Here is a 23,602-nt window from a genome sequence, read left to right on the forward strand (position 1 = left end):
CTCCCTTCCTTAGAGGTTCTGAACTGGAGCCCATCTGGACTGAGTCCAGTTATGTCCTGACGGGGCAGCAGTGGGGTGCTGTGGGAGTGGTGGGGACATCTGGCAGTGGTGGTGGTGGGTGGAGGAAGATGGTGACTCAATGTTACTTGAAATTCCTTCTAGCTGTAAATTGCTCTGATCTCAGCCAACAGAGTGGCTATGAGTGGATTAAATCTAAATTCTAAGGTACTAGCTGGAGGTCCCCTTCAGTGCTGCAGGGACAGCCTATGTCTGCCTCCACATTGCTCTTTGGAGCTTTGATGGCAGTTGGAGTTGAGGAGGTGGTGGGGTCTTTCCCTTGATTTTTCAGCTTCATGTCCCACCTGGTCCACGGTTCATTTTTCAAAGTCAATGGCCTTGATGGAGGGGGAACTGTGCTGCTCTGAGAACCAAGCTTGACTCCATCGTGGTTCCTGTTGGCCTGGTTCTGTTTCTTATCTAAAGTCTTCACAAATAACCAAATACCCAGCCCAAGGGGGTTCTCATTGATTAGCCTCCAGCCTCCCCCACCTTCGCTACCCCCCTGTGCCTGAACACTGTGCCCTCCCAGGAGACCCATTTCCCATTCATCTTCATCTGTGAGTCCCTGGAAGGCTGGACAATTGGTCTCTTCAAACATTTTGCTCATATCTGGCTTGTCAGAGTTCTTGGCCCTTTGCTAATGCTGCTTCCTCCACTCTCTAATCTTACTCAGAGCAGCCTCCTGGGTTTTTTCCCACTAACTTTTTCTCTTGCCAAGTTCAGATCAAAATTCTTCTTTGTGCACCACAGTGATTAAGAACGGGGCTGTGTGGTCAGATGCACCAAGTTCAAATCCTAGCTCTGCCACCACTAAATTCTGTGGGCAAGTTGCTTAACCTCTCTGAGCCTCAGTTTCTTATCTGTGAAATCGGATCACTAAGCACCTATTTCATAGGGTTGTTGAAGAATGATGGGATCATCCATGTAAGGGCTTAGCACCTGCTGGGGAAGTGCTCAGAGAATGGCAGGCAACCCTGTTATATGAGGAGGCTTCTGCAAATGATCTGACTTGAACTCTGTGTTCATTCTCCCATCACCTTGTGGAACAAGATGTCCTACATCACACACAGCTTGATTCGTGGTTTGGAGTTGTTTTCTGGTGGTTTCACGTGTGTGGGTTTAGTCTCAAATGACCCGTGAGCTCTTGGAAGCTGGGACTTTTCTTCCTCCTCCCTCCCCACGCCTCGCACCCCAAGTCTAGTTTAGTGCTGTGCATCCTGAAATCTTGCCATGTTGTTGATGATAGTAAAATAAATACCCTCTCCCATGTTATGAAGGAGCACTCAGAATCTCCTTTATTTGCCCTCTTGGGGTGCGTTGTCTCCCTTCGATGGTTAAAGTGTGAAGGATTTAAAATGCCCACAGGTCTGCCCAGTTACTGGGCAGCTTGGATGCTGCATGGAACGCAAACGTGCCCCAGGACCATTCTGCTCCTGGAAGGATGATTACACATGTGCTCCAGACAGGAACTGTGGAGTACTCTGCCCTGTCATTTCCTCCTAAGGATCTACCATGACCAAGAATCCCCTCGCAGGTAGCAAGGGTCCCCAGCCCACTTGGTCAGTAGCATATGGCCTCACTCCAGAGGGCCTGGTTCAAGAGCAACAGTCAGCTCCCTGGCTAGTAGCAAGCAGGAAAGAGCCCTATGCAGGCCTGTCCAGCGGAGGAGGACCAAGCAGCTGGGGCAGGCTCTGACTGTGCTGCCCACCCAGGGGAGCCTGAGCAGGGGCAGCCCCTTTCCCAGCATCACAGAACTGGGGGGCTGGGAAGTGAGGGGGATGGACATCTCTTAGCAAGAGCAGCCTTTGCTAAATCTGGATTGGTTTATGCTTCCACAGCTGTGGAATATTCAGGTTATGCTCAGGGGTTTAGAAAATCTCTCAAAGGATGTGTGTGTGTGTGTGTGTGTGTGTGTGTTTGCATGCTTCTGTGCTTTTCTGCTGTAGGAGGAAGGTACAAGAATGAATAACGAGGAACTGTATAAATGATAAGGGCAGGAGGTATTTTTAAAATTCCATTTTAGAATAAATGGTCATAGGCTCTCATTTGCTGAAGAGAAAGGTCCCCTTTGGAGACTTTATCTGCGACACTGTCCTGATAATCTGAAAACAGCAGGGGGTGGGGCGGGCGACATTCAGATGTCCCAGGTGCAGTGGTGGCAGGGGCTGCTTAACCTGGAAGCCAAGGGAGGGGTTAGCCGGGGCTCTGCTGAGGAAGCCCTGCAAGAAACCCTCACTTAAAATCTGGGCTTCAGGTATAGAGGAGGGAACCCTGGGGTAGGGTCAGAACAATAGTTAACCTGTTTACTGAGTGCTTACTATATGTCAGGTACTAGTTACATATACTAGTTACACCTCACAACCTTATGAGGTAAGTACTAATTGCTCCCACTTTACAGAAGGGTAAACTGAGGCTTAGAGGTGAAATGACTTGCCCAGATGTCACACAGCCAGTAAAGGACAGAGCCGGACTTTGAATGCTGGCAGCCCACGGCAGAGGCTGCACTCCTAACCTCTGCACTCCTCTGCTCCCCATCGCCGGTACCACCTCTGCCCTCCCCTGCCTCCCTCTTCTGCTTTCCCCTTGAGACTGGGGGCTCTCTCGAGGCAGGAATAGGGTCTCACTTGAACTTTGTTTTCTTAGCACCTGGCACAGTGCCTGCCATATGGTAGTGACAGCCACTCACTAAGTGTTTTGTGAATGAGCAAATACCTGGATATGTGACTGGATGAATGACGGAAGGAAGGATGTATGGAAGACATAGAAACCTGGATCCCTTCCAGAGAGTTCATCTCAAAGCAGCTATCACAGCTGTCTCCCACTTTGCTGTCCAGATGAGGCAACTGGATCTCCCCAGAAACAGGGATGCCCTGCCTGGTACCCTCTCTCTGGCTCTGTTGTTGCTATGGCAACTGCTGGTCTGGGCTTTGGCTGTTCGCCTGCAAAGGGACTAGGAGAGCAGAGGGGTCAGAGGGTCCAAGACAAGAGACCCCTCCTTGTTCCCTAGAACTGGGGCCAGTGCCCCAGGCCCGCTTTGCTCAGGCCCACAGACGCTTCCTGAGCATGCACCTGGCCCTGAGGAAGGTGTGGAGGAAACAGTTCCTGTAGGTCCCACGCTGTGTGCCAAGGGAGCCCCCAGGGAAGACAGACCCAGGAGTGAGGAGTGTGGCCGGAGGAGGGACTTGAGGGACAGCCTCGTCACCAGTAGGGGAACCAGGAAGTAGGAAATTGGCTGTAGGGAGCCCTCCTAAGAGCAAGGTAATAACCGCTGCCGTTCTCGTTGTCGTCGAGTTTACTATTCGTCAGGCCCTGAGCTGAGTGCTTCACATGTGCCCTTTCTCCTCAGTCTTCTCAATGGCTCTATGAGGTGGACAGTATTATTCCCATTTTACAGGAGAAGAAATGGAGGCGAAGCGAAGGCTCACAGAAATTATGAGACTTGCTGAGCTAGGACATGGCACAGCTGGGATTTGAACACAGAGCCCAAGCTCTTAGCCCATGTGCTCTTTACTCTGTGTCTGGAATCTCGGTCTCATTGGTCTTCACACGCCTTTGTCACGGGAGAAGTCTGGGTGTCTAGTGGGCAGGACTCACAGGTGGGCCTCCATTTTGAGTGGGCACGTGGAGGACGGGCAGGGGTCCACCGTCCCTGGTCTCTCTCTCCAGCATTAAACATTCAGGCTGAGCAACCGTGCTGCTTGAAGCCTTGTCTTGTTCTGGAGGGGTGGAGCTTCAGTAGTTTCTGGCCTGGGCGGCCTGTAAAATGCTGCAAGGAGGAAACACTTGTGTGGAGAGGGCTTCTTAGGAATCCTTCCAGACAAAGCTGTGAATATCCAGACGGCTGAACGCCACCAACCTCCTTGGCCCTGAATCTTGCTCTACTTAAGGCTTCCGCTGTCGTCTCGTTGGCCCTGATTCCTGGGGCATGGGGAATGTATGGGCTGACTCATTTTCCTTGGCTGGGAGATCTTGCAGCCGACTTGCTGGTTTGACTCCTGGGGGGCTGATTCAGCACTAGCCATGCCCTTTGGTATAGACCCAAGGCCACTGTCTGTCTTTGGGTGTTCAACCACTCTCCCAAGAGACTTTTGGTCTAACACAGCTCACTCCACTCTCCAGGAATAGGTGAGCAATGAGGCCGTGGGGGCTGTGCGAGTCTTCTCTGGCCTATTGGGAAGAAAGGCCCAAGGGCAGCTTATGAGAAGTGGCAGGAAGTGGGTCTTTGCTTTCTATTTCTATTTTAAATCAAGTTACCCTAAGAAAAACCCAAAATATTACTGGTCAGTGGGTTTTAAAGAAACACATAGAATCAAATTCTTCCCCGCTCCCTACCCCACTCCAGTCCTGTAAATCTCACCTTGTACTTTTAAGACCTAACTTTTCCCAGCAAGAAAAGAAGAATGTCTTTGACTATCTCTGAGGTTTATGTGCTCCCATCTTGCTGGGAGATAATTTGTTGTTGACAGTTTCATTTTCTGGTTTCTTTGTGGGGCTGTAGAGGAAGATCAGAGGGATAAAAAAATGTGACTTTGGCCTATAAAGGAGGGGCCCCACATTGTGCAGGAGAAATAAACCAGCCCTGGGCTCAGATGAATGGAACACAAGCATTTGGGGAGAGAACGACAATCGTGTAGATTGGCTTTTCTTTGGGGAGGCTCCTCACAGTTTCCCATGTATCAGCTAACACGGTTACAGCTCAAACCCAAAGCTGATTTGGAAGTTCTCACATTCCCCCCATGCCCAGGCAGGCCTCAGAGCCACTCCTTGACTTCACTTTCAATCACTCACCACCTTTCACTGCACTGTTCTCGGGCTCATTTTGCAACCATTGGTCTTGTCTTCCTAGTAGACTCAGTTCCTTGGGGACAGAGGCCTTGTATAGTTCTATTCCCCACTTAGTCCTGGCCCAAGCTGGAACACAAGCTGTATTGCTCAGTACTTGGTTGCAAATGCCTTTTCCTCACTCTGGAGTCATGATGATTGAATAGATCCCAGGCAACAGTTTTTTTATGGTAAGATGCTTGGTGATAAATCCACAGACAGCATGTTGGTGAGTAGAGAATACAGCGATTACCAGGAGAGGAAAGATCCCCTCAAACAGGCTTTATGCACAGAGCGCTCGCTGCAGTGTTGTGTCTAAGAGCAAAAAAAGTGGAGCCACTGAAGCGTTCCTCAGTAGGGAGGCTGGGTAAATGAGGGTTCACTCATCCACATGGGGAGAGAGTCAGCAGCTATTTTAAAGAGCAAGGTAGAGCCAAATGTTCAAAAAAGATACCCAAGAAAAGTTAGATGGTATGATGCAATTTATGTAAAGAAGAAAAAGGGGGCATCCATACATGTGATACATACATGGAAAATTTGGAAGGATACACAAGAAACTTCATCTTGGTATCGCTGGGGAATGGACTGAGAAGTCAGGAGTGGGAGCTTTTATCTGTTAATTTTTCTGTCAGGGGTTGAATTCTTTTATCATGACTATGTTGTTTCTATTTTTTTAAAAAAAAACTAGTTAGAAAAACAAGCTATCTTTGGATGGCAATGAGAAAAGTTAACTCTAAAAGGTGCCCCTCCAGGGTGGTGGGGGGGCGGCAAGGCAGAGGGTGAAGGGGGAGGGGATGAGGCGAGCTGAAGGCACACGCTTCCTTCGCTGTGTGGTTCTTGGCTCTGTCTGCCCGCCGTCCGCTGGCCAAACCAAACAACCTTCCAGCTCTATCCCATGAGGTGGAGACCGGACGGAGCATGAGAATGTTCTGAATCACAGCCTTCGGAACAACTTATGTTAGGACTTGCAGACCTTCACTGATTGTTGCCACCAACGCCGCTCCGGAAGCCAGCTATAAAACCCAGCAGCACCTAACAGAGCGCTCATCACATGGTTCAGGACTTCCTAGTGGGCAGATCGAGTTAACTGTCTCACTCAAAAATTGCCAGTGGCTCACCGCTGCTTATTGTATGCCGTCCACATTTACCTTAGCTTAGTGTTCAAGGCTTTTCCATGGTCAGCCCCACTTGACATTTTCAAACTCATTTGCTACGATTTCTCAGTATATATACCAGCACTGCCTGGGGTCAAATCCTGGCTTTGCTACTTACCACTGTGTGACCTTTGACAAGTCACTTAACTCTTCTGTGCCTCAGTTTCCTTATCTGGAAAATAGGGAGGATGATAATGGTACCTACATCATAGGGTTGACATGGGAATTAGATAAATAAATATACGTAAATGCACATAGAAGGGTGCCTGGCACACAGTAGATGCTCCTTAAATGTTGCCTACATCTATTATGCATTCCTACTGACTCCATGGTTCTGGCTGGAATGCCTTTCCCCATCAGTCTTACCCATCTTTCAGAAGCTCTCTCAGGCAGCACCCTACCATGAGCCTTCCCTAATCCTCCCAGGTATCAGCGGTTCTTGGATTGTCAATCACCCGGGGAACTTGGCAAAATGCTGATTCCTGTGCCTGACTCCTAGAGATTCTGAAGTCTGCGTTGTGGCCCAGAAACCCACACCCGGGCGATCCCATAGGTGTAGTGCAGGGCCACACCTGGAGAAGCAGGTCCTAGCTGGGCTTCTCCTTTGAACCCACCAGCAGTGAGTTTCCACGTTTCCTGTGGTGCTTTTCACAGGTGAGTAGTTGGGAGGTCACCTTACTCTGTCCCTCCCAGGGCACAGGCTTGGTCCTATTCATTTCTCTTTCACAATGCCTCATGTATTTCAGGCTCCTCATAAATGCTTGTGGACTATTAATGACCTGCTAGAAAGAAGTGCTCACCAGCTTCTGCTCCTCTCTGCTTCTATCACTCGTGTGACGGTGGGTGCACTCAGGGGGTGTGGCTGATGCCACTTGGATCATAGATCCCAAGCAGGCTCATTGGCATCCCCCAGGTCTATTTTCCAATAGCTCTGTGGGAAAGAAGTCCACTTGGGTTTTCGTTAACTTTCCATTTGGAAAGGAAATGAGAGCCATCCTCAACTAGGGGTTGCATTGGTCACTTGAGGGAGCTTTATCAAGAGCCTTACCTGAGTGCCACAAGGGTTCAAGGTGGGGTCAGAACATTTGACCTGGCTCTCTAGGTGATTCTGACGACACCCTTGATTATGAGCCAAAGTGCTGGTCCCAGTTCACCGGGGCTGTGCTTCAGAAAGGCAGAGGGAGGGGTTGGGGCTCCAACCTAACCAACCTCTTGGCCTCAGGCCAGCCCTACTCATTTCGACTTGTCAAGAGGCACAGCAAAATGTAACTCTGGAGCGTTCTGCACAGCAAGTGAGCAGATGCTGGGTTAAGTCAAGCATCCTTTGGAAAGAAAAGAGATTCTTTGGAGAAAGAGGGCTGGATGCTCCTTAGTGGAAAGGCCAAAGTTTCCCAAAGAACTAGAACTCTTCCACTTACAAGACAATCTCTTTCCTTGAAAACCAAAAGCTTCATGTTACTTCCAGCTCCCACATTTCTTTGCACACAGCAGCCCTGTGAAACAGGGTCCTGTGCTGGAATCCACCCTACAGCTGGCTTTCAAGGCCCCTTCTGGAACTCTGCGGGCTGCCTCAAAGATGGGCTAGAAATGCTCTATTTTGTTATTTTTCAAAGTTTCCTGAAAGCATAAGAATAAAAAGGGAGTGAAAGCTTCCGCTCATCAACAGGAAATCCACCCCCTCCCCAGCTCTGCCTGGGAACCTCACAGATTTCCTGATGGTAAAAACAAACACTGTAACCAGTTTCTACTCCTTGCAAGAATTTAATATAAATAAGGCAGCCAGAAACACCAGGAGCCCTGCTGCTTTCTGCTTCAGCAGCAGCTCTGGTGCATAAAAGGATCCCCATCTCCCCGCTGAGCTCTGTCATCTCTGAACAAACAAGAGGCCAGAAGGTATTTTTCCCGTGAACTTTCTCCCGGAAGCAACGGGGAAGCCGAGGGGGGTTCAGGCTTGGTCTTGGCTTCTGAGGCTGGTTCTTGGTTGCTGGGGTCTCTTCCAAGCACAACGAGAATAAGGAGGAAGAGGGGAAAGGAAAGGCACAGAGATAATAAATAAGGAAGTTCACTTCGACTCTGGAAATGAATCCCAACAGAATGTGGGGCTCGGGGCTCTTGTTGGAGACCACATGGGCGGGATGGTTCCCGGGGTGCCCGGTGGCCTCTGTGGGCCTGGGGAAGCGCAGACCCGGGCACTGCTCGGTCTAACTCCAGCTCACATGGGAAGCTTCCTACAGGCTTCAGTGCCCAGTCACAGCTGAGGCTCCCATGAATTCACCCTGCCGGGCAAACTGTCCATCTTACACTGAGGTTAGGTGAGAGCACTCCTGGGGTAGGGACAGGATCTTTTCTTCAGTCCGTGGTGAGCCTGACACCCCGTGGAACCAGGTACGCTGTCTGAGAGGCATGGCCAGCTCAACCCCTGGGGGGAGAGCCAGGTGGCAGTGCCGGTACGCTTGCTCTCGCCGCCTCCTTGGCCCTCTGCAAGGCTTCCTGAGGCAGTGCCGAGAGGAACTCCCTAAGGGCCAGTGAAGCCACAGTGGAGGAGGAGCGGCTCCCCAACCCTCCTGAACCAGGCCTGGAGACTGAGGCCAGCTCCAACCACAGGCTCTGGCGCCTGCCCAGGGACTGCAGCCCCAGCAGTGCCAAGGTGGCCTCTCAGAGGCCTGGAGGCTGTGCCTGCAGTGCTGTCCCTGTCTATTCCCAGCCAGCGGAGCCTCTTTTGGGCTCTTCGGGTCTTGGTCATCTGTGCGGCCAGCAAAGGCCCATCCAGAAAGGGGGGTTCTGTGCAGTGAGGGAGTCCCACTGGCATGAACAGCCGAGGGGGTCTTGGGGCCTGCAGATGGGGCTGGGTTTCCACGGCAGCTCCTGCTTAAAGGTATGCCCTGCTCTAGGACTGGGACCCTGAGGAAAACTCAGGGCTATGGCATCCCTCACCTCTCAGCTCTGCAGCTTTCTCTGTAACTGGGCATCAGAGGCCACGCTGCAAACCAGACGCCAGCACCCTGGCCACCAGGCTCTGTCCTTCACCCCAGTCACCCCGCTCCTCTCCAGCAGCTTGCCCCTGCAGCGTCTGCCCTCCCCCACCATATGGATGGTCAGAGACACCAGCCGTGGAGAGAATAAAGAGGGGTGAGGGGCTGCTAAGCTTGTACCCGGCATGGTATGTGGCACCCAGGGGGCTCAGAACACAGCGTGCTGGGGGAAGAGGTTGGGAGAAGGGGGTGCACCCTGAGTGAGATGTATAGCTGAAAAGGCAGCCAGCTGAAACTTCTCTCTGCCACCAAGTACCCACTTCTGTGCAACAGAGACATTAGCCACCTGGGGCCTTGAATCTCTAGTAGGTCTTGTCTCCAAGTAATATAAAAACCTGCAGCCACTGTGGGATCCCTATTGTGCAGGCTGTGGATGGAAGGTTGCAAATTCCCATATCTGAACCCATTAGTGCTTTGGTTGCAGATGCTTGGGGCCAAGGGTTACTGGAAATCAGGGTGCAGCGTCTTAACACGGGTTTCTGCCAGCATTCCTGTAGATCCTCTGTTGACATTCAAGTAAAGATGGGACCTGGGATGTAACAAGAATTACACCCAAATCGATGTTTGCATTGTCTCTAACTCAGTGTCCATGAAGTGTTCTGTCATCATCTTGGCCATTCGCGGTGATCCAACAGTAAACTGCAAAGGATCAGTCCCCAAACCCAGACAGTCACGTCACCCACAGGCCCAATGGCCTGAAAGCAAACCAGCTTCTGGCTTGGAATTGTCTCCTCTGCACCACAGGGCCTGGCTTCCCCACAGGCTGAGCCGAGCTCCCGACAAGGCCCGCCACTTTCCCAGGACAGGGCTTGCAGGTGCCCCCAGGGCCATGGACACAGGGGCTGCCCTGCATTCTGGCCCTCAAGGTCCCTGATGGTCTACAAGATGACAGCTTTTTGGGGCAGGCTGGCATGGTCTGAGGGGATGTGTACGGAGTACTCATTAATGAGCGCCGGGGCATTCTTGAGCATCTCATAGAAGGAGTCCACTGTCTTCCGGTAGAGACGGCGCTGCAGGACGAAGGGCCGGAAGAGGTTGAGGGGCTCGGCCCTGCGCACGGCCTCAGGCAGGCCCATGGCCTCGGGCACCTTGCGGTTGCCGATGAAGAAGTGATGGAGCTTCTTCTCGAGCAGGCTCTTTTCCAGGAAGCAGAGCAGCTCCTGCAGACGAGCATCCAGCTGCCCAGCCTTCCAGTCGGCGGCTCGCCGGGCGAGCAGGAGGTGCAGCAGGGCGGTCTTCAGGTGGTAGTTGCCAAGCCCGCTGGGGCCGGTGAGACGGCTCTGCTTGGAGAGCAGGAAGGAGGCGATCTGCAAGCAGCTGAGGTGGCAGGCACCCTCGGGCAGCGCCTTTGAGGTCATCCTGAGGAAGTGTCGCTCGTAGACAGCGAAGGACAGGAGCCAGTCAGTGCTGGACGCCGGGGTCCCCCCGGAGGGCTCCCGGGGAAGGTAGGAGACGAAGTACAGGTCCGAGTCGTCACACTGGATCACAGGGATCAGGTTAAAGGGCATGAACTTCCCTGAGCGGAACTTGATCTTGAGGGACCCTGGGGTTTCCAGCTGGCCAAAGGCCAGGTCGAACTCGTACTTGTGGGCGATGCGGTGCCAGGCTCTGGTGAGGGCCATCTGGAACCACTTCATGACCTGCATCGTGTCCAGGTATGGGGAATCTCTGGCACACAGTGGGTCTTTCACCTCCCTGCCAGGCTGCACCAAGTTGTTCTTGCCATGAAGGAGACACAGCATGTCTTCCCCGAGCTTGGTCTTGCCGCAGATACAGCCCCGTGTATCCTCGTCGGCCCGGACCACCTTGATCTGGCCGTAGCCCTGGCGATCCAAGGGCACCGAGCGGCTGGAGCACCAGAGCTCTGGGTGGAAGTGGAAGGGCTCTGGGGGCATGAAGGGTACAAAGAGGTTGCACAGCAGTGGCTTGTCCACCTGCCAGTTCTCATACATGCTGTCCACGCCAATGAAGTCTTCCACCTCCATGTCTGTGTCCCGGTTGCAGAGGCTCCTCAGGGCTTCCAGCAAGTCATCCACGAAGCCTTCCACGAACTCCCGGGTGCGGGCTGCATCAGCCGTGGCCCCCCGGATGCAGCGCTCATAGAAGTGGTCGAGCGTGGCCTTGTTGGGCAGGGTGAGGCCCCGGAGTGGGGCACCCTGCAGGCCAGGCAGCTCGTCCTCGTCCCCACCCAGGCACTCGGGTGAGGGCCCGTCCTGGTGGTCCTGCCGCCACACCTCGATCACCAGGAAAAGGATCATGCAGAGGGTGCTCCACAGGTCCCAGGCCACGCGGCTCTCGTTCTGCTGCTGGCCTTCCTCCGCCACGGGCTCCAGGGCCTCCTTCTCGGCCGCCAGTCGCGCCACCTCCTCCTCCAGGCGCAGCTGCTCCAGCTGTAGCTTCTCCTGGTGCGCCTGCATCTTGCGGATGATCTCCTCCTCATTCTCGGGGACTGTGGCGTTCTCCCGAGGGAACAGCAGTGGGTGGTTGATGATGGCAGTCACCACCACCAGACACACCCGGAAGAGCCCCAGTGCCATGGCTGGAGCTTTCCTGGGAAAAGAGAGAGAGAGACAAAGGTCACACCAAGCTTCTTCCCTGGACCCTCCCACCAACCTCTGCCCTATGGAGCTGGTCAACGTCTTATAGTTTCTTCTCCGACCCAACCACAGTCTCCTCATGTGCTTCAGTCTAGCCTTGCAACAAGAACCCCGAAGTCCCACACCAGCAATCCTGGCTGAACAAGCCACTGTCGGTGGACCTCTGGTTCTGCCTGCCCAGGCGGGTCCTCTTTCTGGTAGTAGTATCCCACTTTCCCTGGAACCAACCCTTTTCTACTCCCAGCCCTTATGGCTTTGCTGGGGATAAACCCACCCCCAGCTCCAGGGGTGAGCATATAACCCAGGCCCAAGACTATTCCATGCCTTCCTCACCCCAACACAGTGATGGGTTCAGGAATGAGCATATGACCCCATTTGGGCCAATGGGAGACAGAGGTATGATTTGTTGGGACCACTGGAGAGAAAGACTCTGTGGCCTAGAGTTGCTGGGAACAGAATTACACCTGCTGGTGGCTCTCGAGCTACCTCAGAGGGGCGTTGGCCTGAGAAAGATGCCAAAGTAGAGGAGAGCAGATCTTCTGGGTCCAGCTATGCTTGAAGCCATAACCTCTGGGCTCTTTCAGCATATAAATCGATAAATTCCCCTTTTTGTTTAAATCAGTTTGAGTTGTTTTTCTTTCTTTCTTTTTTTTAAAGAGTTAATAGAGCTTACTTCTGTTTTTAGAGGAAGCTTGGCCCTGAGTTAATATCTGTTGCCACGCTTCCTCTTTTTTCTGTTTTTTTCTCCCCAAAGCCCCAGTACATAGTTGTATATCCTAGTTGTAGGTCATTTTAGTTCTTCTATGTGGGACGCCTGCCACAGCATGGCTTGACGAGTGGTGCATAGGTCCACACTCAGGATCTGAAACGGCGAACCCTGGGCCACCGAAGCGGAGCATGTGAACTCAACCACTAAGCCACGGGGCTGGCCCCTGAGTTGTTTTTCTATCACCTGAAACCAAAATTGTCCTGAATAAGACATGCTTTTCTCCCCCAGTGCCTTCTGGTAAAGGTGTCTTTCCTCCCTGCAGTAGAAGCTGGCGGCTAAGAACAAGAGGACTGGGTCCCAAAGCCAGCCTTGTCGCTGATTAGTTGTGTGACCTTGGGCATGTTAACTGACCTCTCTGAGCCCCAGTTTCCTTATTGAACAAGAAGAAAACCATAGTTCCCACGGGGGCATCGTCTTGCTGGAAGCACACACAGCACAGGGAATGGTGCAGAGCATAGATTCATTAAACAGCAACTGTTTTTGAAGCAGTTTTGAGCCTTTATCTTCCCCTACTGTAAATCTCTCCTGATCTGGAAGATCCCACCCCAGATGCAGACCCTGAACTCCTGGCCTTCTCCTGGGTCTTTCCCCAGGACAACCCTGAAGACACAAAGAGTGACTGAGTCAGTGGTTTTCCTCTCCTGAGGCACCTGAACTTTAAATCCAACTTGATTATGAAAGGAGACACTTCATTCCTCCAGGATAAATGGGTATTTAGGCCTCAAGTGACTTTTGGGGAAGGGCGCACCCCTTGCCATCCTTGCTACTCAAACTGTGTAGCTGCAACATCTCCTGAGAGCTTGTTAGAAATGCAGAATCTTGGCGCCACCCAGACCTACTGAACCAGAATCTGCATTTTAATACCATCCACATTAAAGTCTGGGATGCACTGTCTTATAGTGTAAGCCTGACCTTATACCCTCTCCTCTCCCAAGCACAAACCTTGGGAATTAACAAGGGGCCTTTTCCACACTTGCCCTGCCCCCTTCCTGCCTGGAACCTCAGCCTGGAGAGCAAATGGCCAACGGAGGTTGTTGTCGGACCACCAAGAACACAGAGGGCTCCTTCCACCCACCACCCACCCCGCTCCCGGTACACGCCAACATCCACTGATGGGACCCTCTGCCTTTTGCCTGAGCCCCGTTCCCTGACCTTGAATTTGCACCCTGAAAACCACTGTTCTGGCTCTTACCCTAATGGTGCCAAGGAGCAAGTATTCATCACCAGGGAAAGACACCTCTGCAGGTTCTACCTGGCAAGCGGCAGGATGTAGATGACCTGAGTCGCCACACTTGTGCAAAGCCTGCTGCTCAGATGTGACTCCACCCTGTACACAGCTGGACGTGTCAGCAGGAATCATGAGGGCTGAGGGGGAGGGAGGTCTGGCAGCAGCAGAATTCAGTAGGCAGACACATTCAGGCCTCAGAGGTAAGATTTGAAGCCTTTGCATTTCCACTTAGGAGGAAATGGAGGACAGGGGAAAGTGGAGGAAGTCAGACTGGAATGGGTGTGGGGTGACGAAAAAGTACGGGGGTAGGTAACCAGCTTTTCTTCTACAAGAGAAGGAGCAGCTTGCTAGATAATTGCAGCAACAGGTCAGCCCTGGTTTCTACATTAGAGAATCATCAATGGAAAGTTTTGCCAGGGTGGCGCTAATCAAACCGTGATGTGAGGCTGGCTGATTAAAGTGGATCAGTTTTAAGATAAAGGCATGGGGTACTAATGGTAGAACATCAGGCAGCAGCCAGGGAGGAGATAATTTGGGGGTTTGAAGGCTCTTCAGGGCCCCTGTACTGTAGGCAGCCACCTTGGCAACTTCTAACACCAGAGGTCAGTTTCCATGCCAACTTAGGATAGAATGCCACCAGCTGGGGAGTGGTGCCATCTCCAAGTCCTAGGACTGGGAAGTCCTCCTCCCATCTACCCAACAGCATCCACAGGGCTACCTGTGTACATCCTCGTGCTTGCTGGAGAATGAAGGGCTATACAGGAAAGGCCTCCTCGTACTGGGGCAGGCAAGGTTCAAAATTCTGAACCAACCAGAAAGATCGACTCCGTGTGCAAGGTGTTAAGAGGACAGACTCTGGAAGAGACAGACCAGGTTAGAACGTGGCATGTGCACTTACTAGATATGCGACCTTGGACAAATCATTCAACTTCTCAGAACATCAGTCTCTTCGTCTATAAAATGGGAATACTAACACTTGCTGTTGTAAAGCCTGAACAAGAGAATGCATATAAAGCCCTTAGCAAAATGCTTGCCCCTGAGCAAGTTCTCTTATAAAAGGGTAGCTGTGATGGGACGGGAATGTGCAGATGAACCTGCCTGCAGGGGTTGCCTGCAGGAGTGGGCCATGCAGATGCCCCTCCAAGGAACTCAGCCCACAATAACACTGAGGATAGTAGGGTTACAAACAAGACTCTACAGGAACATGAGGGAATGAGGCGACAACGTGGAAGGAGCCTGAGCTGCAGAAGCAGAGAGGTCTGGGTTTGAACCTCGACTCTGCTCCTTCTGAGTGGTCTTGGGTAAGTCACATGGCTTCTCTAGGGCTCCGTTGCTTTACCTGGAGGTGGAGCTAATAGCAGGCCCTCCTTCACAGGGAGGTTGGGTTAAGCAAGATAATCCATCCCAGGTGTTTAGCACAGTGCCTGCATAGAGTAAGCACCATACAATACCAGCTGCTCACCCTGCATCAACCTGTTTTCTCACCTGCCAAGCATATCCGCCCTGCCCAAGTCCCAGGGGTGTGGAGGAACGCACGCTCAAATGCGCTTTGAAAGCACAAAATGCTCCCCTGATACCGCTGTCCCTTGGCACGCCGCTCATTCCACCCTGCCCCCCAGCAGAGGCGAGAAGCCTTCAAAACCTTGGATTCTCCCGGAGGTGGAGTTCCCTCTGACTCACCCCTTGCTTAAACCATCTCTCCCTCCCAGGGATGGGACGGGATCCCAGCTGTCATTTTGCTTGTTAACCTTGGCACAGGCTGGCTCTGCCTGCGGCACCCTAAGGGGTGGGGAACGGGCGGTGGCTGCTCAGTGCCCACTAGATGGGGCCAAGTCAGAAGCCTCTGCTACTTCCCCTCCTCAAACCACCTCACAGGGAGCACTGCTCTGGGGGCCTCGGGGTCAGAAGAACGAGGTGGGGGGTGGAATCTCGGCGTTTTGACTTTTGGAGACCATGGGGATAGGATAAAGAGCGGGAAACCTCTCACAAAACCAGGGACACATGTGCACACACACACACACACTCCTCCCCAAAGGGCCCCGACCGTTCTCCCAATCTCAAGGATGTCTGTCTCCACCTTGGCCCCAGGCTCTCACCTCTAGGGGGCTGCCCCACACATGTGGTCGTGGGGTCTGAGACACCCGGTGGGCGGGTTCGACTTGAAAATAAACCTGGGTCAGTCCCAGGGCTTCTGTCTGCTTGCCAGGAAGCCAGCCGGAAACCTGCTGAGTTCCTCTCCGCCCCTGCCCCCCGCCCCTGCCCACAGAGCGTGGCGGCCCCTGCAGGTCACGGCTAAATTTAGCCTGGCAAAGATCCAGGGTCACAGGGCAGCAGGGGTTGGAGCAGAGGGCGGCCTCTGTGTGCCCCCGGCAGAGGACTGCAGGTGGTCAGCCAGGACCCATGGTTCACTCAGACCCTTACTCTGAGCCTGGCCAGACCCTGGGGGAGAAATCCAAGGCCTTTCCCTTCCTGGGGTCCCTCACTCCTGTGTCCCCTGGAGCCCTACAGGACCCCAGCACACCATAATCCAACGAATGCCCCTAAGAGTTGTCCAAGAGCAACACACTTCCATTTACTAAGGGCTTGCTAGGATGTGCTGGGCCCTGGACACACTGACCCCATAATCTCCTAAGTGGTGGGTGTTTTCCCTGTTTCACAGGTGGATTCACTGAAGCCCAAGAGACAAAGTAATTTTCTAGCCACACACCTAGAAAAGTCACAGCCAGGCTGAGATTCAGCCTGTTCTGTCTGTCTCCACCTGCAGAGCCCAAGTCCTTTCCATCATGCTAGATTTACAGAGCACCTACTGGGTGCAAGGAGCATGCTGGGGGCTGCAGGGCCCACAAAGATGAGTGCGGCATGATCTTCAATAAAAACACTGCAGTTCACTGAAATCAGCAACTCCAAAAGTCCCATGCACCCCTATGTTCATCGCAGCATTATTCACAATAGCCAAGTCATGGAACCAACCTAAGTGCCCAGCAACCAATGATTGGATAAGGAAGATATGGTATACAATGGAATACTACTCAGCCATAAAAAGGACAAAGTCGTCCCATTCACAACAACACGGATAGACCTTGAGGGTATTATGTTGAGTGAAATAAACCAGACAGAGAAAGACGAACTCTGTATGACTCCACTCATAGGTGGTAGTTAACAAATAGACAAAGAGAACTGATCGGTGGTTACCAGGGGAAAGCGGGGGTGAGGGGAGGGCACTAGGGATGAAATGGTGTACCTACAACATGATTAATAATGATGTACAACGGTAATTTCACAAGGTTGTTAACTATCATAATCTTAATTTAAAAAAACCCCCAAAACCAAAAAAACCCCACTACAGTTCACGCAGGGAGGCAGCCAGCCAGGAAGACCCATCACAGGACAGAAGGAGCTGAGGGCATACACCGAGTACCAGCAATAGGCTATGAAAAGGCAGAGAGAGGGTTTCATTCCTGTTCTTCAATTCCCCTCCTTGGCTGTAGACCCACCTGTTGGGGAGGTGTGGGTGTGTAACCCTGTAGCCCCCTCCTTCCAGACAGAATTCCTAAAACAAACTGGGAACATAGGAGTGTCCAGCCCTACAACGTGTTCATCAACACCCCTTCTGCCCCATGGCCCACCTACCCCCGCCCAGGGCTGGCTGACTGTGGCCTCAGCAACAGGGGCTTCCAGGACCCTTTTCTCAGCAGCCCAGGAGTTCCCCTGGGACAGTGGTTCTCAAAACGTGGTCCCAGCTCAGCAGCACCAGCAGCACCTGGGCACTTGTTAGAAATGCAAATTTTTCAGGTACAATTCTGGACCTGCTGATCTGAAATTCCAGGGGTGGGGCTCAGCACCTGTGTTTTAATAAGCTCTCCATGTGTTTCTAATGCCCACTCAAGTCTGAGCAGCACCCCTTCCCAAGCCAGGCGGGCCTCCAGGGAGGCGGAGGGTGGGGCTCCCGCAGTGTCACTGCAGCCCAGATCAAGGAGCTCGACAAGGGTTTGCCCCACGCCCAGCCTACCAGATGCTAATTAGCTCTGCTAATTACAATAGCAAAAGCAGCTGGGCCCTGGCTCCATCTTCAGAGCGAAAAAGAGCAGCTGATGTGTTTCCTTATGAAACGGAATAAAGGAGGCGGGTTGATGGCAGGTGAGGGCACTTGTAGCCCAGGCCCGTGTGGTTCCTTGGCTCCCTTTCACAGCTTAGGTTCTGGACCCTCCGAGAAAGAAGGAGCCTAGGGAAACCAAAGTGTTGATAAGTTTGGGCTGAACCACTACTGTGCACTGGGCCTTGGGCTGGAGTTCTACTGTCCCAGCTAACGAGGTGCACAGTTGTTTGGAGAAAATAAAGCTACAAATTTAAGAGAGTCAGAATTTAGAGTTGTACTAATCTAAGCCCCATTTTACAGATGAGGAAACCGAGGCCTAAAGAGAAGACATGTTTGCCTGGGAGGGTGGGGTGGAGGTGGAGGCGGTCCAGGTGGGCTGGAATCACCCTGGGGCCCTTCACAGGGATTCTGCCCAAACAGGAGAGGAGTAGTGAAAGGCAATGATGTTTTCATTAACAGCTGACATTTCTAAAGCTAAGTACTCTGCATGTGTTTTGTCATTTAACTTTCAGAACATCAGTTAGGTAGTTGCAACATCCCTATCTTGTGAAGAGACTGATGGTCAGGAGGTTCACCTTGTAGCCTCTAAGATTCCCACTGGGCAGTGTGTGACTGAGCCTGTCCCCCCACCCCTGCACCAGGGAATAAGGCAATGAGTGAGCCCTGCCACCACCCCCTGCCCAGTGGCAACTCCCTGGCACCACTGCCAGTGGCGACCAGATCAAGGAGGTTCAACCTGGAAATCATCCAGGTTGGCAGTCCCCAAAAGCTTCCCAGGCCCTGGAGAACCAGGACTGTGAGAAATGATAGGTTGAATGCAGAGCACGAGTCTGGCCCTGAGTCTGTGTGTTGAAGTTTGGGCCCCACGAGCAGTCTGTCTGAAGCCCTGGTGAGGCTCTCCTCCTGTCTTCTGGCCTGTCTCATCCCCGATTCCAAGCTTCTCTCTAGCAGAACCCATGCCCCATGCTGGAATAAGACCAGCTTCCCGGCCCAGCCCAATGGCACCATCATTCAGGGCCAGCTCAGGGGTCCCTCCTCCAGGGAGCCTGCCCTTTGGTGCAGGCCTACTTCCCCCTTCTCTGAACTCCTATGGGTCAGGCCTTCCTGCTCGTTGCTTGTGTCAGTTCACCCACCACTCCCTGCCCTCTCACCTATAGCTCCAGCAAAGCCCAGAAGCTGAATGTCCTCCTGCCTCCTCCAGGGCACCAGGCACGGGGCTGGGCATACTGCAGGCACCCAACATATCAGTGGGTGTTGACTTATTGCACATTTGGGAGGAGCGGCTGGCTGTGGGAGTGACACGTCTCCTCCAACTCCTTCCTCTTCACCTAACTTGGGGCCAGCGGACAGACAGATTCAGCACAGATGGTTCTGTAAGGGCAGCTCTGAGCATTGCTGCTCAACATGACTGGCTCCCACCTTCCAGGAAGGGGTCCCCAAGGGGAGAGGAGAAAAGCCTTGTGAGCTGGCTCACACCCCAGCAAGGAGATGGCCACAGAGCTACCATGGGGCATCTCTGGCTGAGGTCTCTCTTCACCTGCACCCCAAACAGGGACGGAGGAAGGGGTGCTGAGTAGCACTGGGGGTGGGGGCTGGGTCCTGGTAGGCCTCAGGCCCAGGCAGGAGAGGGAGAGAGAGGCAAAGAAAGGAAGTGAGGAAAGAGGAAGGAAGAGGACTAACACAAACTAATTGAGAAAGTGGGTAGAGAGGGTGTGGTTCTGGGCTCCCAGGCCTCCTCTCCTCAGTGTCTTTGTAGCCCCCACCCCCAGTCACCTTCCACCCTTCCCACTGGGCAGGATCTTGTCTTGGCCTCTAGCCAGGCCCATCTTCCTCTGACCTGCCACCCTCATGGCCACTGGGTTCTTTCTCTTAACTCCTTTCAGTCCCCATTCTGAGGGCAGGGGTTGAAAACCAAATGCCTGGGTGGGGTGGGGCAGGCCCCTACAGTCAAGGAGCCGGGGTGCAGGTGCTGGAGAGCTGAGTGGTGGGGATGGGGTCAACGGAGCCACACGTGCTTCGTCTAAAGGAGAAAGCCACCACCTCGCACATTCTTCACCAAGAATGAATGGCATGATCTTTTTTTGTTCCCAAGAGAAGCCAGAAATCTGGATTTTATCAAAATCCCTCAATTTTACAACGTCAACTGCTATTTCAAAAATTCTTTAAAAACCATGTGAACCAAATAAAATACCTCAGTGGGCCACCCAGAACCTGCAGGCCCTGGTCTGTAGGCACCCCCACCTGTCTCCCCTCTCTTGCCCACTGCAGCTCCCAACCCCGCATCAAGCATTCCCCAGGCTACCCTTGACCCCAGGACTCTCCTCACTCTTCCCCCAAGAAATACCAGCACCCTCAGTCCCTCTGCATCCAGGACTCCCTAAAATATGGCCGGAGCTCAACGTTTCTCCCCACATCCAGTCCTGACTCTATTCCAGTGTCTCCTAGTTGGCCCCAGCAACCATCCTCAGAAGAATCATGACCAGCATTTCTGAGGGCTGACTATGTGCCAGGCTAGGGGCTTACACAAATGCCTTCCCCACAGCCTCTCCAAAGAGTAGAAGAAAAGAGAAAGGGAGCCTGTAGCCTAATGAGTATGCACTAAGGAGCACTCAGTATTACAGAGGAAGGTCCATGGTCCCCAGGACCAGAGAACCAGACCCTCACTGCCCCTCCCTCACCCAGGGGAGACCCCAGACTGCCTGAGCAGGCACCTGGGCTCAGGAGGACCCAGGGGTCAAGACTGGGCCCTGGTGAGGGTTGGGGAGCAGGACAGAATGAGGGAGAGAGCAGAGAGGAGAGGACCCCGTCCCCATGCCCAGTGGAGATAGACCTATTGATGAGCCCTTGGAAAGTAGATACTGTAAGGGAGCAGCCTTTTCAGTAAGGTGAGCTCTGCTGTCGCCACACATGGCCACACTGGCCACTCATAGAGGATGACCGGTCACACCCACCAAAGCATTAAGTTTCCTCAAGGACCGCTCTCAGAAGAGGGAGGGGTTTCCAAAAAAGTCACCAGGATGCCAACCTCATCCTTTGGACTGGACTGGGGTCATGCAGCTGGCCAGCCCAGGCACAGGAAGGACTCCGCCGATACGGGTGGGAGGGCCCACATCCTTCCTGTTCCTGCTCCTCCATCAGCAGCTCATGCACATCCCTGGTGAGCAAGGATGGAGAAGGCAGGGAAGCCATCAATCTCCCAGGAAGGACATGGTGTCCTTCCGTCCAGCCATCCTGCCTCACTTCCCCACAGCAGAGGCCCTGACCCAAAGGGCGTCATGGAAAATCACAGCGTCTTGTGACAGACAGACAGGCAGACTGAGGCCTGGTGTCTCAGAGGCTAAGGGATGACAAAGAGGCCTGTGGGTCACAGAGAAAAGGAGGGGGCTCCCCTGAGTCTGGGCCCATATCCCCCTTTCTCTCATCCATTCTCCCCAGGGCACCTGGAATCCAGCAGTCACTGCAGTGGGTTGAATGGCGGCCTTCAAAAAGATAAGTGCATTGCTAATAGTCGGACCCCGTAAATGGGGCTTTATTTGGAAGATCTCTACAGATGTAATTAAATTAAGGATCTTGAGATGAGATCATCCTTGATTACCTTAAATCCAACGAAGAGTGTCCTTATAAAAAGACGGAAAAGGAAAAAACAGACAAAGAGCAGGAGGTGATGGAAGACAGAGGCAGAGGTTGGAGAGATGCTGCCACAGCCCAGGAAGGCCTGGAGCCACCGGAAGCTGGAAGAGGCAAGGGAGGATGCTCTCGTGGAGCATTTGGAGGGAGTGTGGCCCTGCAGGTACCTTGATTTTGGACTGTGGCCTCCAGAACTGTGAGAGAATACATTTCTGTGGTTTTAAGGCACCGAGTTTGTGGTATTTTGTTACAGCAGCCCGGGAGACTAAGGCCGTCTCAGCACACAGCACCCTCCTCTCCCCACCCAGCTCCCCACCGACGTTCCCGTTTCTCCCCAGCCATCTCTGCCGCAGCCTTTGCTCTGCACCAAAGCCTGGGATTCCAGACTGATGGGGCTCTCCATCCCTGCCTGGCGTGGACCTTTGGAATCAGCTCTGAGCACTCCCTAATTCCCAGCCACCCAGGGAGCCTCCTGCCCCCAGAGGTCTCCCTTCTCCACTTCAGTGGGCTCCTCTTTCCATGCAACACAGGCCTGAGCTTTAAGCCTGATGTTCAGAGCCTGGCCCCAACCAGTCTCTGGGGACCCTTTGGTTCCCTTTCGACCTGCCCCAGCCATTTCAGATTATCGACTGTCCCCTGAACACCTCCTATACTTCCCCACCATTTCCTGCAATGTCCATGCCTCATGTCTCTGCCGGCCAAAACCTTACCCAACGGTCCTCACAGCAAGCCCATCTCAGAAATGGCTTCCAAGAGCCTTCGCAATCCTTCCCCCGCCCCCAACTCCTGAGACAAATCCTTTCTGGAAAGGGAGAGAAGAACAAAGGGAGAGAAAGGGCCTATTGATTAGGCCTCTCTGAGTGCAGGCAAGCTTCTGGTGCCTTGTGTAGATTGTGTCTGCACAGACGTGCCCAGAGCAGGGACCCAATAAAAGCTTGTCCTCTCTCCTGAGTTAGCCATCTCACCTGTGCAGGAGCCCCATTTCCCAGGCAGGAGCCCAGCGTGCTGAGAGGTTGAGCAATCACTCAAGGCCACACAATAGGAAGAGAACAGAGGAGCTGGATGCCCCGCTAGGCCCTTGGCTCCAGACTCCGTCATCTCCCCGGTGTACTCCATCCTGCTCTTTCATCACAGTGGGCTGCCTGAGTTCTGGTCTTGCCCCAGTGCCTTCCTTGGTGTGAGCCCCTCCAGAGCCAGGGCAGGCTTGTTTGTCTCGCTATTCCCCAAAGCACCTGGCAGGGACCAAACACAGGGCCACCTGCTCACTGTGCTAAGGACATCTGCGACCCTGGGGACCCAGCTGCATGCTCACGCCCTGCACGCTGGTGACACCAGTTTCCAAAAGAAGGCCTCCATCAGTGCCCTCCATTCTTAGGAAGGATGCATTTCCTACAGCGAGTGTGCACCGAATGGCCTCCCTTGACACCCGGATCCCCACCTCAGGTTTCTAGACCTGAAATCACAGGGTGCGTGTGAACAACAGAAACACTGTGCTAAGTGTTTCCCCTCACACCCTCTCAGAAGCTGGCTCGGGCTCGGGCTAGCATTTCTCCGAATCTCCCCTCTGCCTATGGGCCCCAGCTCACCCATAAGAGCACCTGCATGGAGGGAACATCGACGCCCGCAGGCGTCCCAGGGCTTCCCAAACATGTTCCCTGTCTCTCCCCGGACTCCGTGTTCTCCACACCCCCTGCCTCCAAGCAGAGCAGCAAATGCTCAGGACAAGCCACACTTTCCCCGTGGGGCAGGAAGCAGGCTCCAGACAGCAGCAAACACCCCGGCTTGATGGGGGAGGGGACTGGAGGGGGTGGAGCAGGAACCAGAAAGTAAATACAAAGGACAACAAAGGGGAGACTGAGCCTTCCCTCAGCCACTGCTCCGCTATGCCCCCACCACAGATGTGCTGGGGCTGGATGGGATTAAACAGACTGCTCTGCCCAGCAGCCACCTTCCTTGGGATCCCCGGATGGGAACAAAGAGAAACCAGCTCAGAGAGACAACCCGGCCTCTTGGGCAGGGGGGATGGGCCCCCAGGGCTTTTCCAGCCACAGAAAGGCCAGTCCTTCCACCCCCTCCCTCCCCATCCCACCGCCTCTTACTCACATCCTGGCGCAGAGGGATTCTGGCCCCCACACAGTGAAATCCCAGGCTGTTCTCCCTCCCCATCCTCTCGCCTGCGGTTTGGGCTGGGCAGGCGTACCTGCCACCATGCCTGGGC

The 23,602-nt window shown here is 53.4% G+C and overlaps 1 protein-coding gene across 3 annotated transcripts in view; it reads right to left on the reverse strand.

The window, feature by feature from the left end:
- Positions 1–7,780: 7,780 nt before the first annotated feature.
- ITPRIP (inositol 1,4,5-trisphosphate receptor interacting protein) overlaps positions 7,781–23,602 on the reverse strand; it is a 25,538-nt gene continuing 9,716 nt past the window's right edge. The window contains exons 2-4 of one of the 3 annotated variants that reach the window (XM_046653177.1): positions 14,380–14,516; positions 13,626–13,888; positions 7,781–11,617 (exon numbers count right to left, since the gene is read on the reverse strand). In XM_046653177.1, coding sequence (XP_046509133.1) covers positions 9,946–11,617; positions 13,626–13,654 — 1,701 coding nt within the window. In that variant the 5' untranslated portion in view covers positions 13,655–13,888; positions 14,380–14,516 and the 3' untranslated portion in view covers positions 7,781–9,945. The remainder of the gene's footprint in view (positions 11,618–13,625; positions 13,889–14,379; positions 14,517–23,602) is intronic. The other 2 variants (XM_046653179.1, XM_046653178.1) reach the window with 2 other exon arrangements.

The sequence above is a fragment of the Equus quagga genome, chromosome 2, assembly GCF_021613505.1.
Source record: "Equus quagga isolate Etosha38 chromosome 2, UCLA_HA_Equagga_1.0, whole genome shotgun sequence".
NCBI lineage: Eukaryota > Metazoa > Chordata > Mammalia > Perissodactyla > Equidae > Equus > Equus quagga.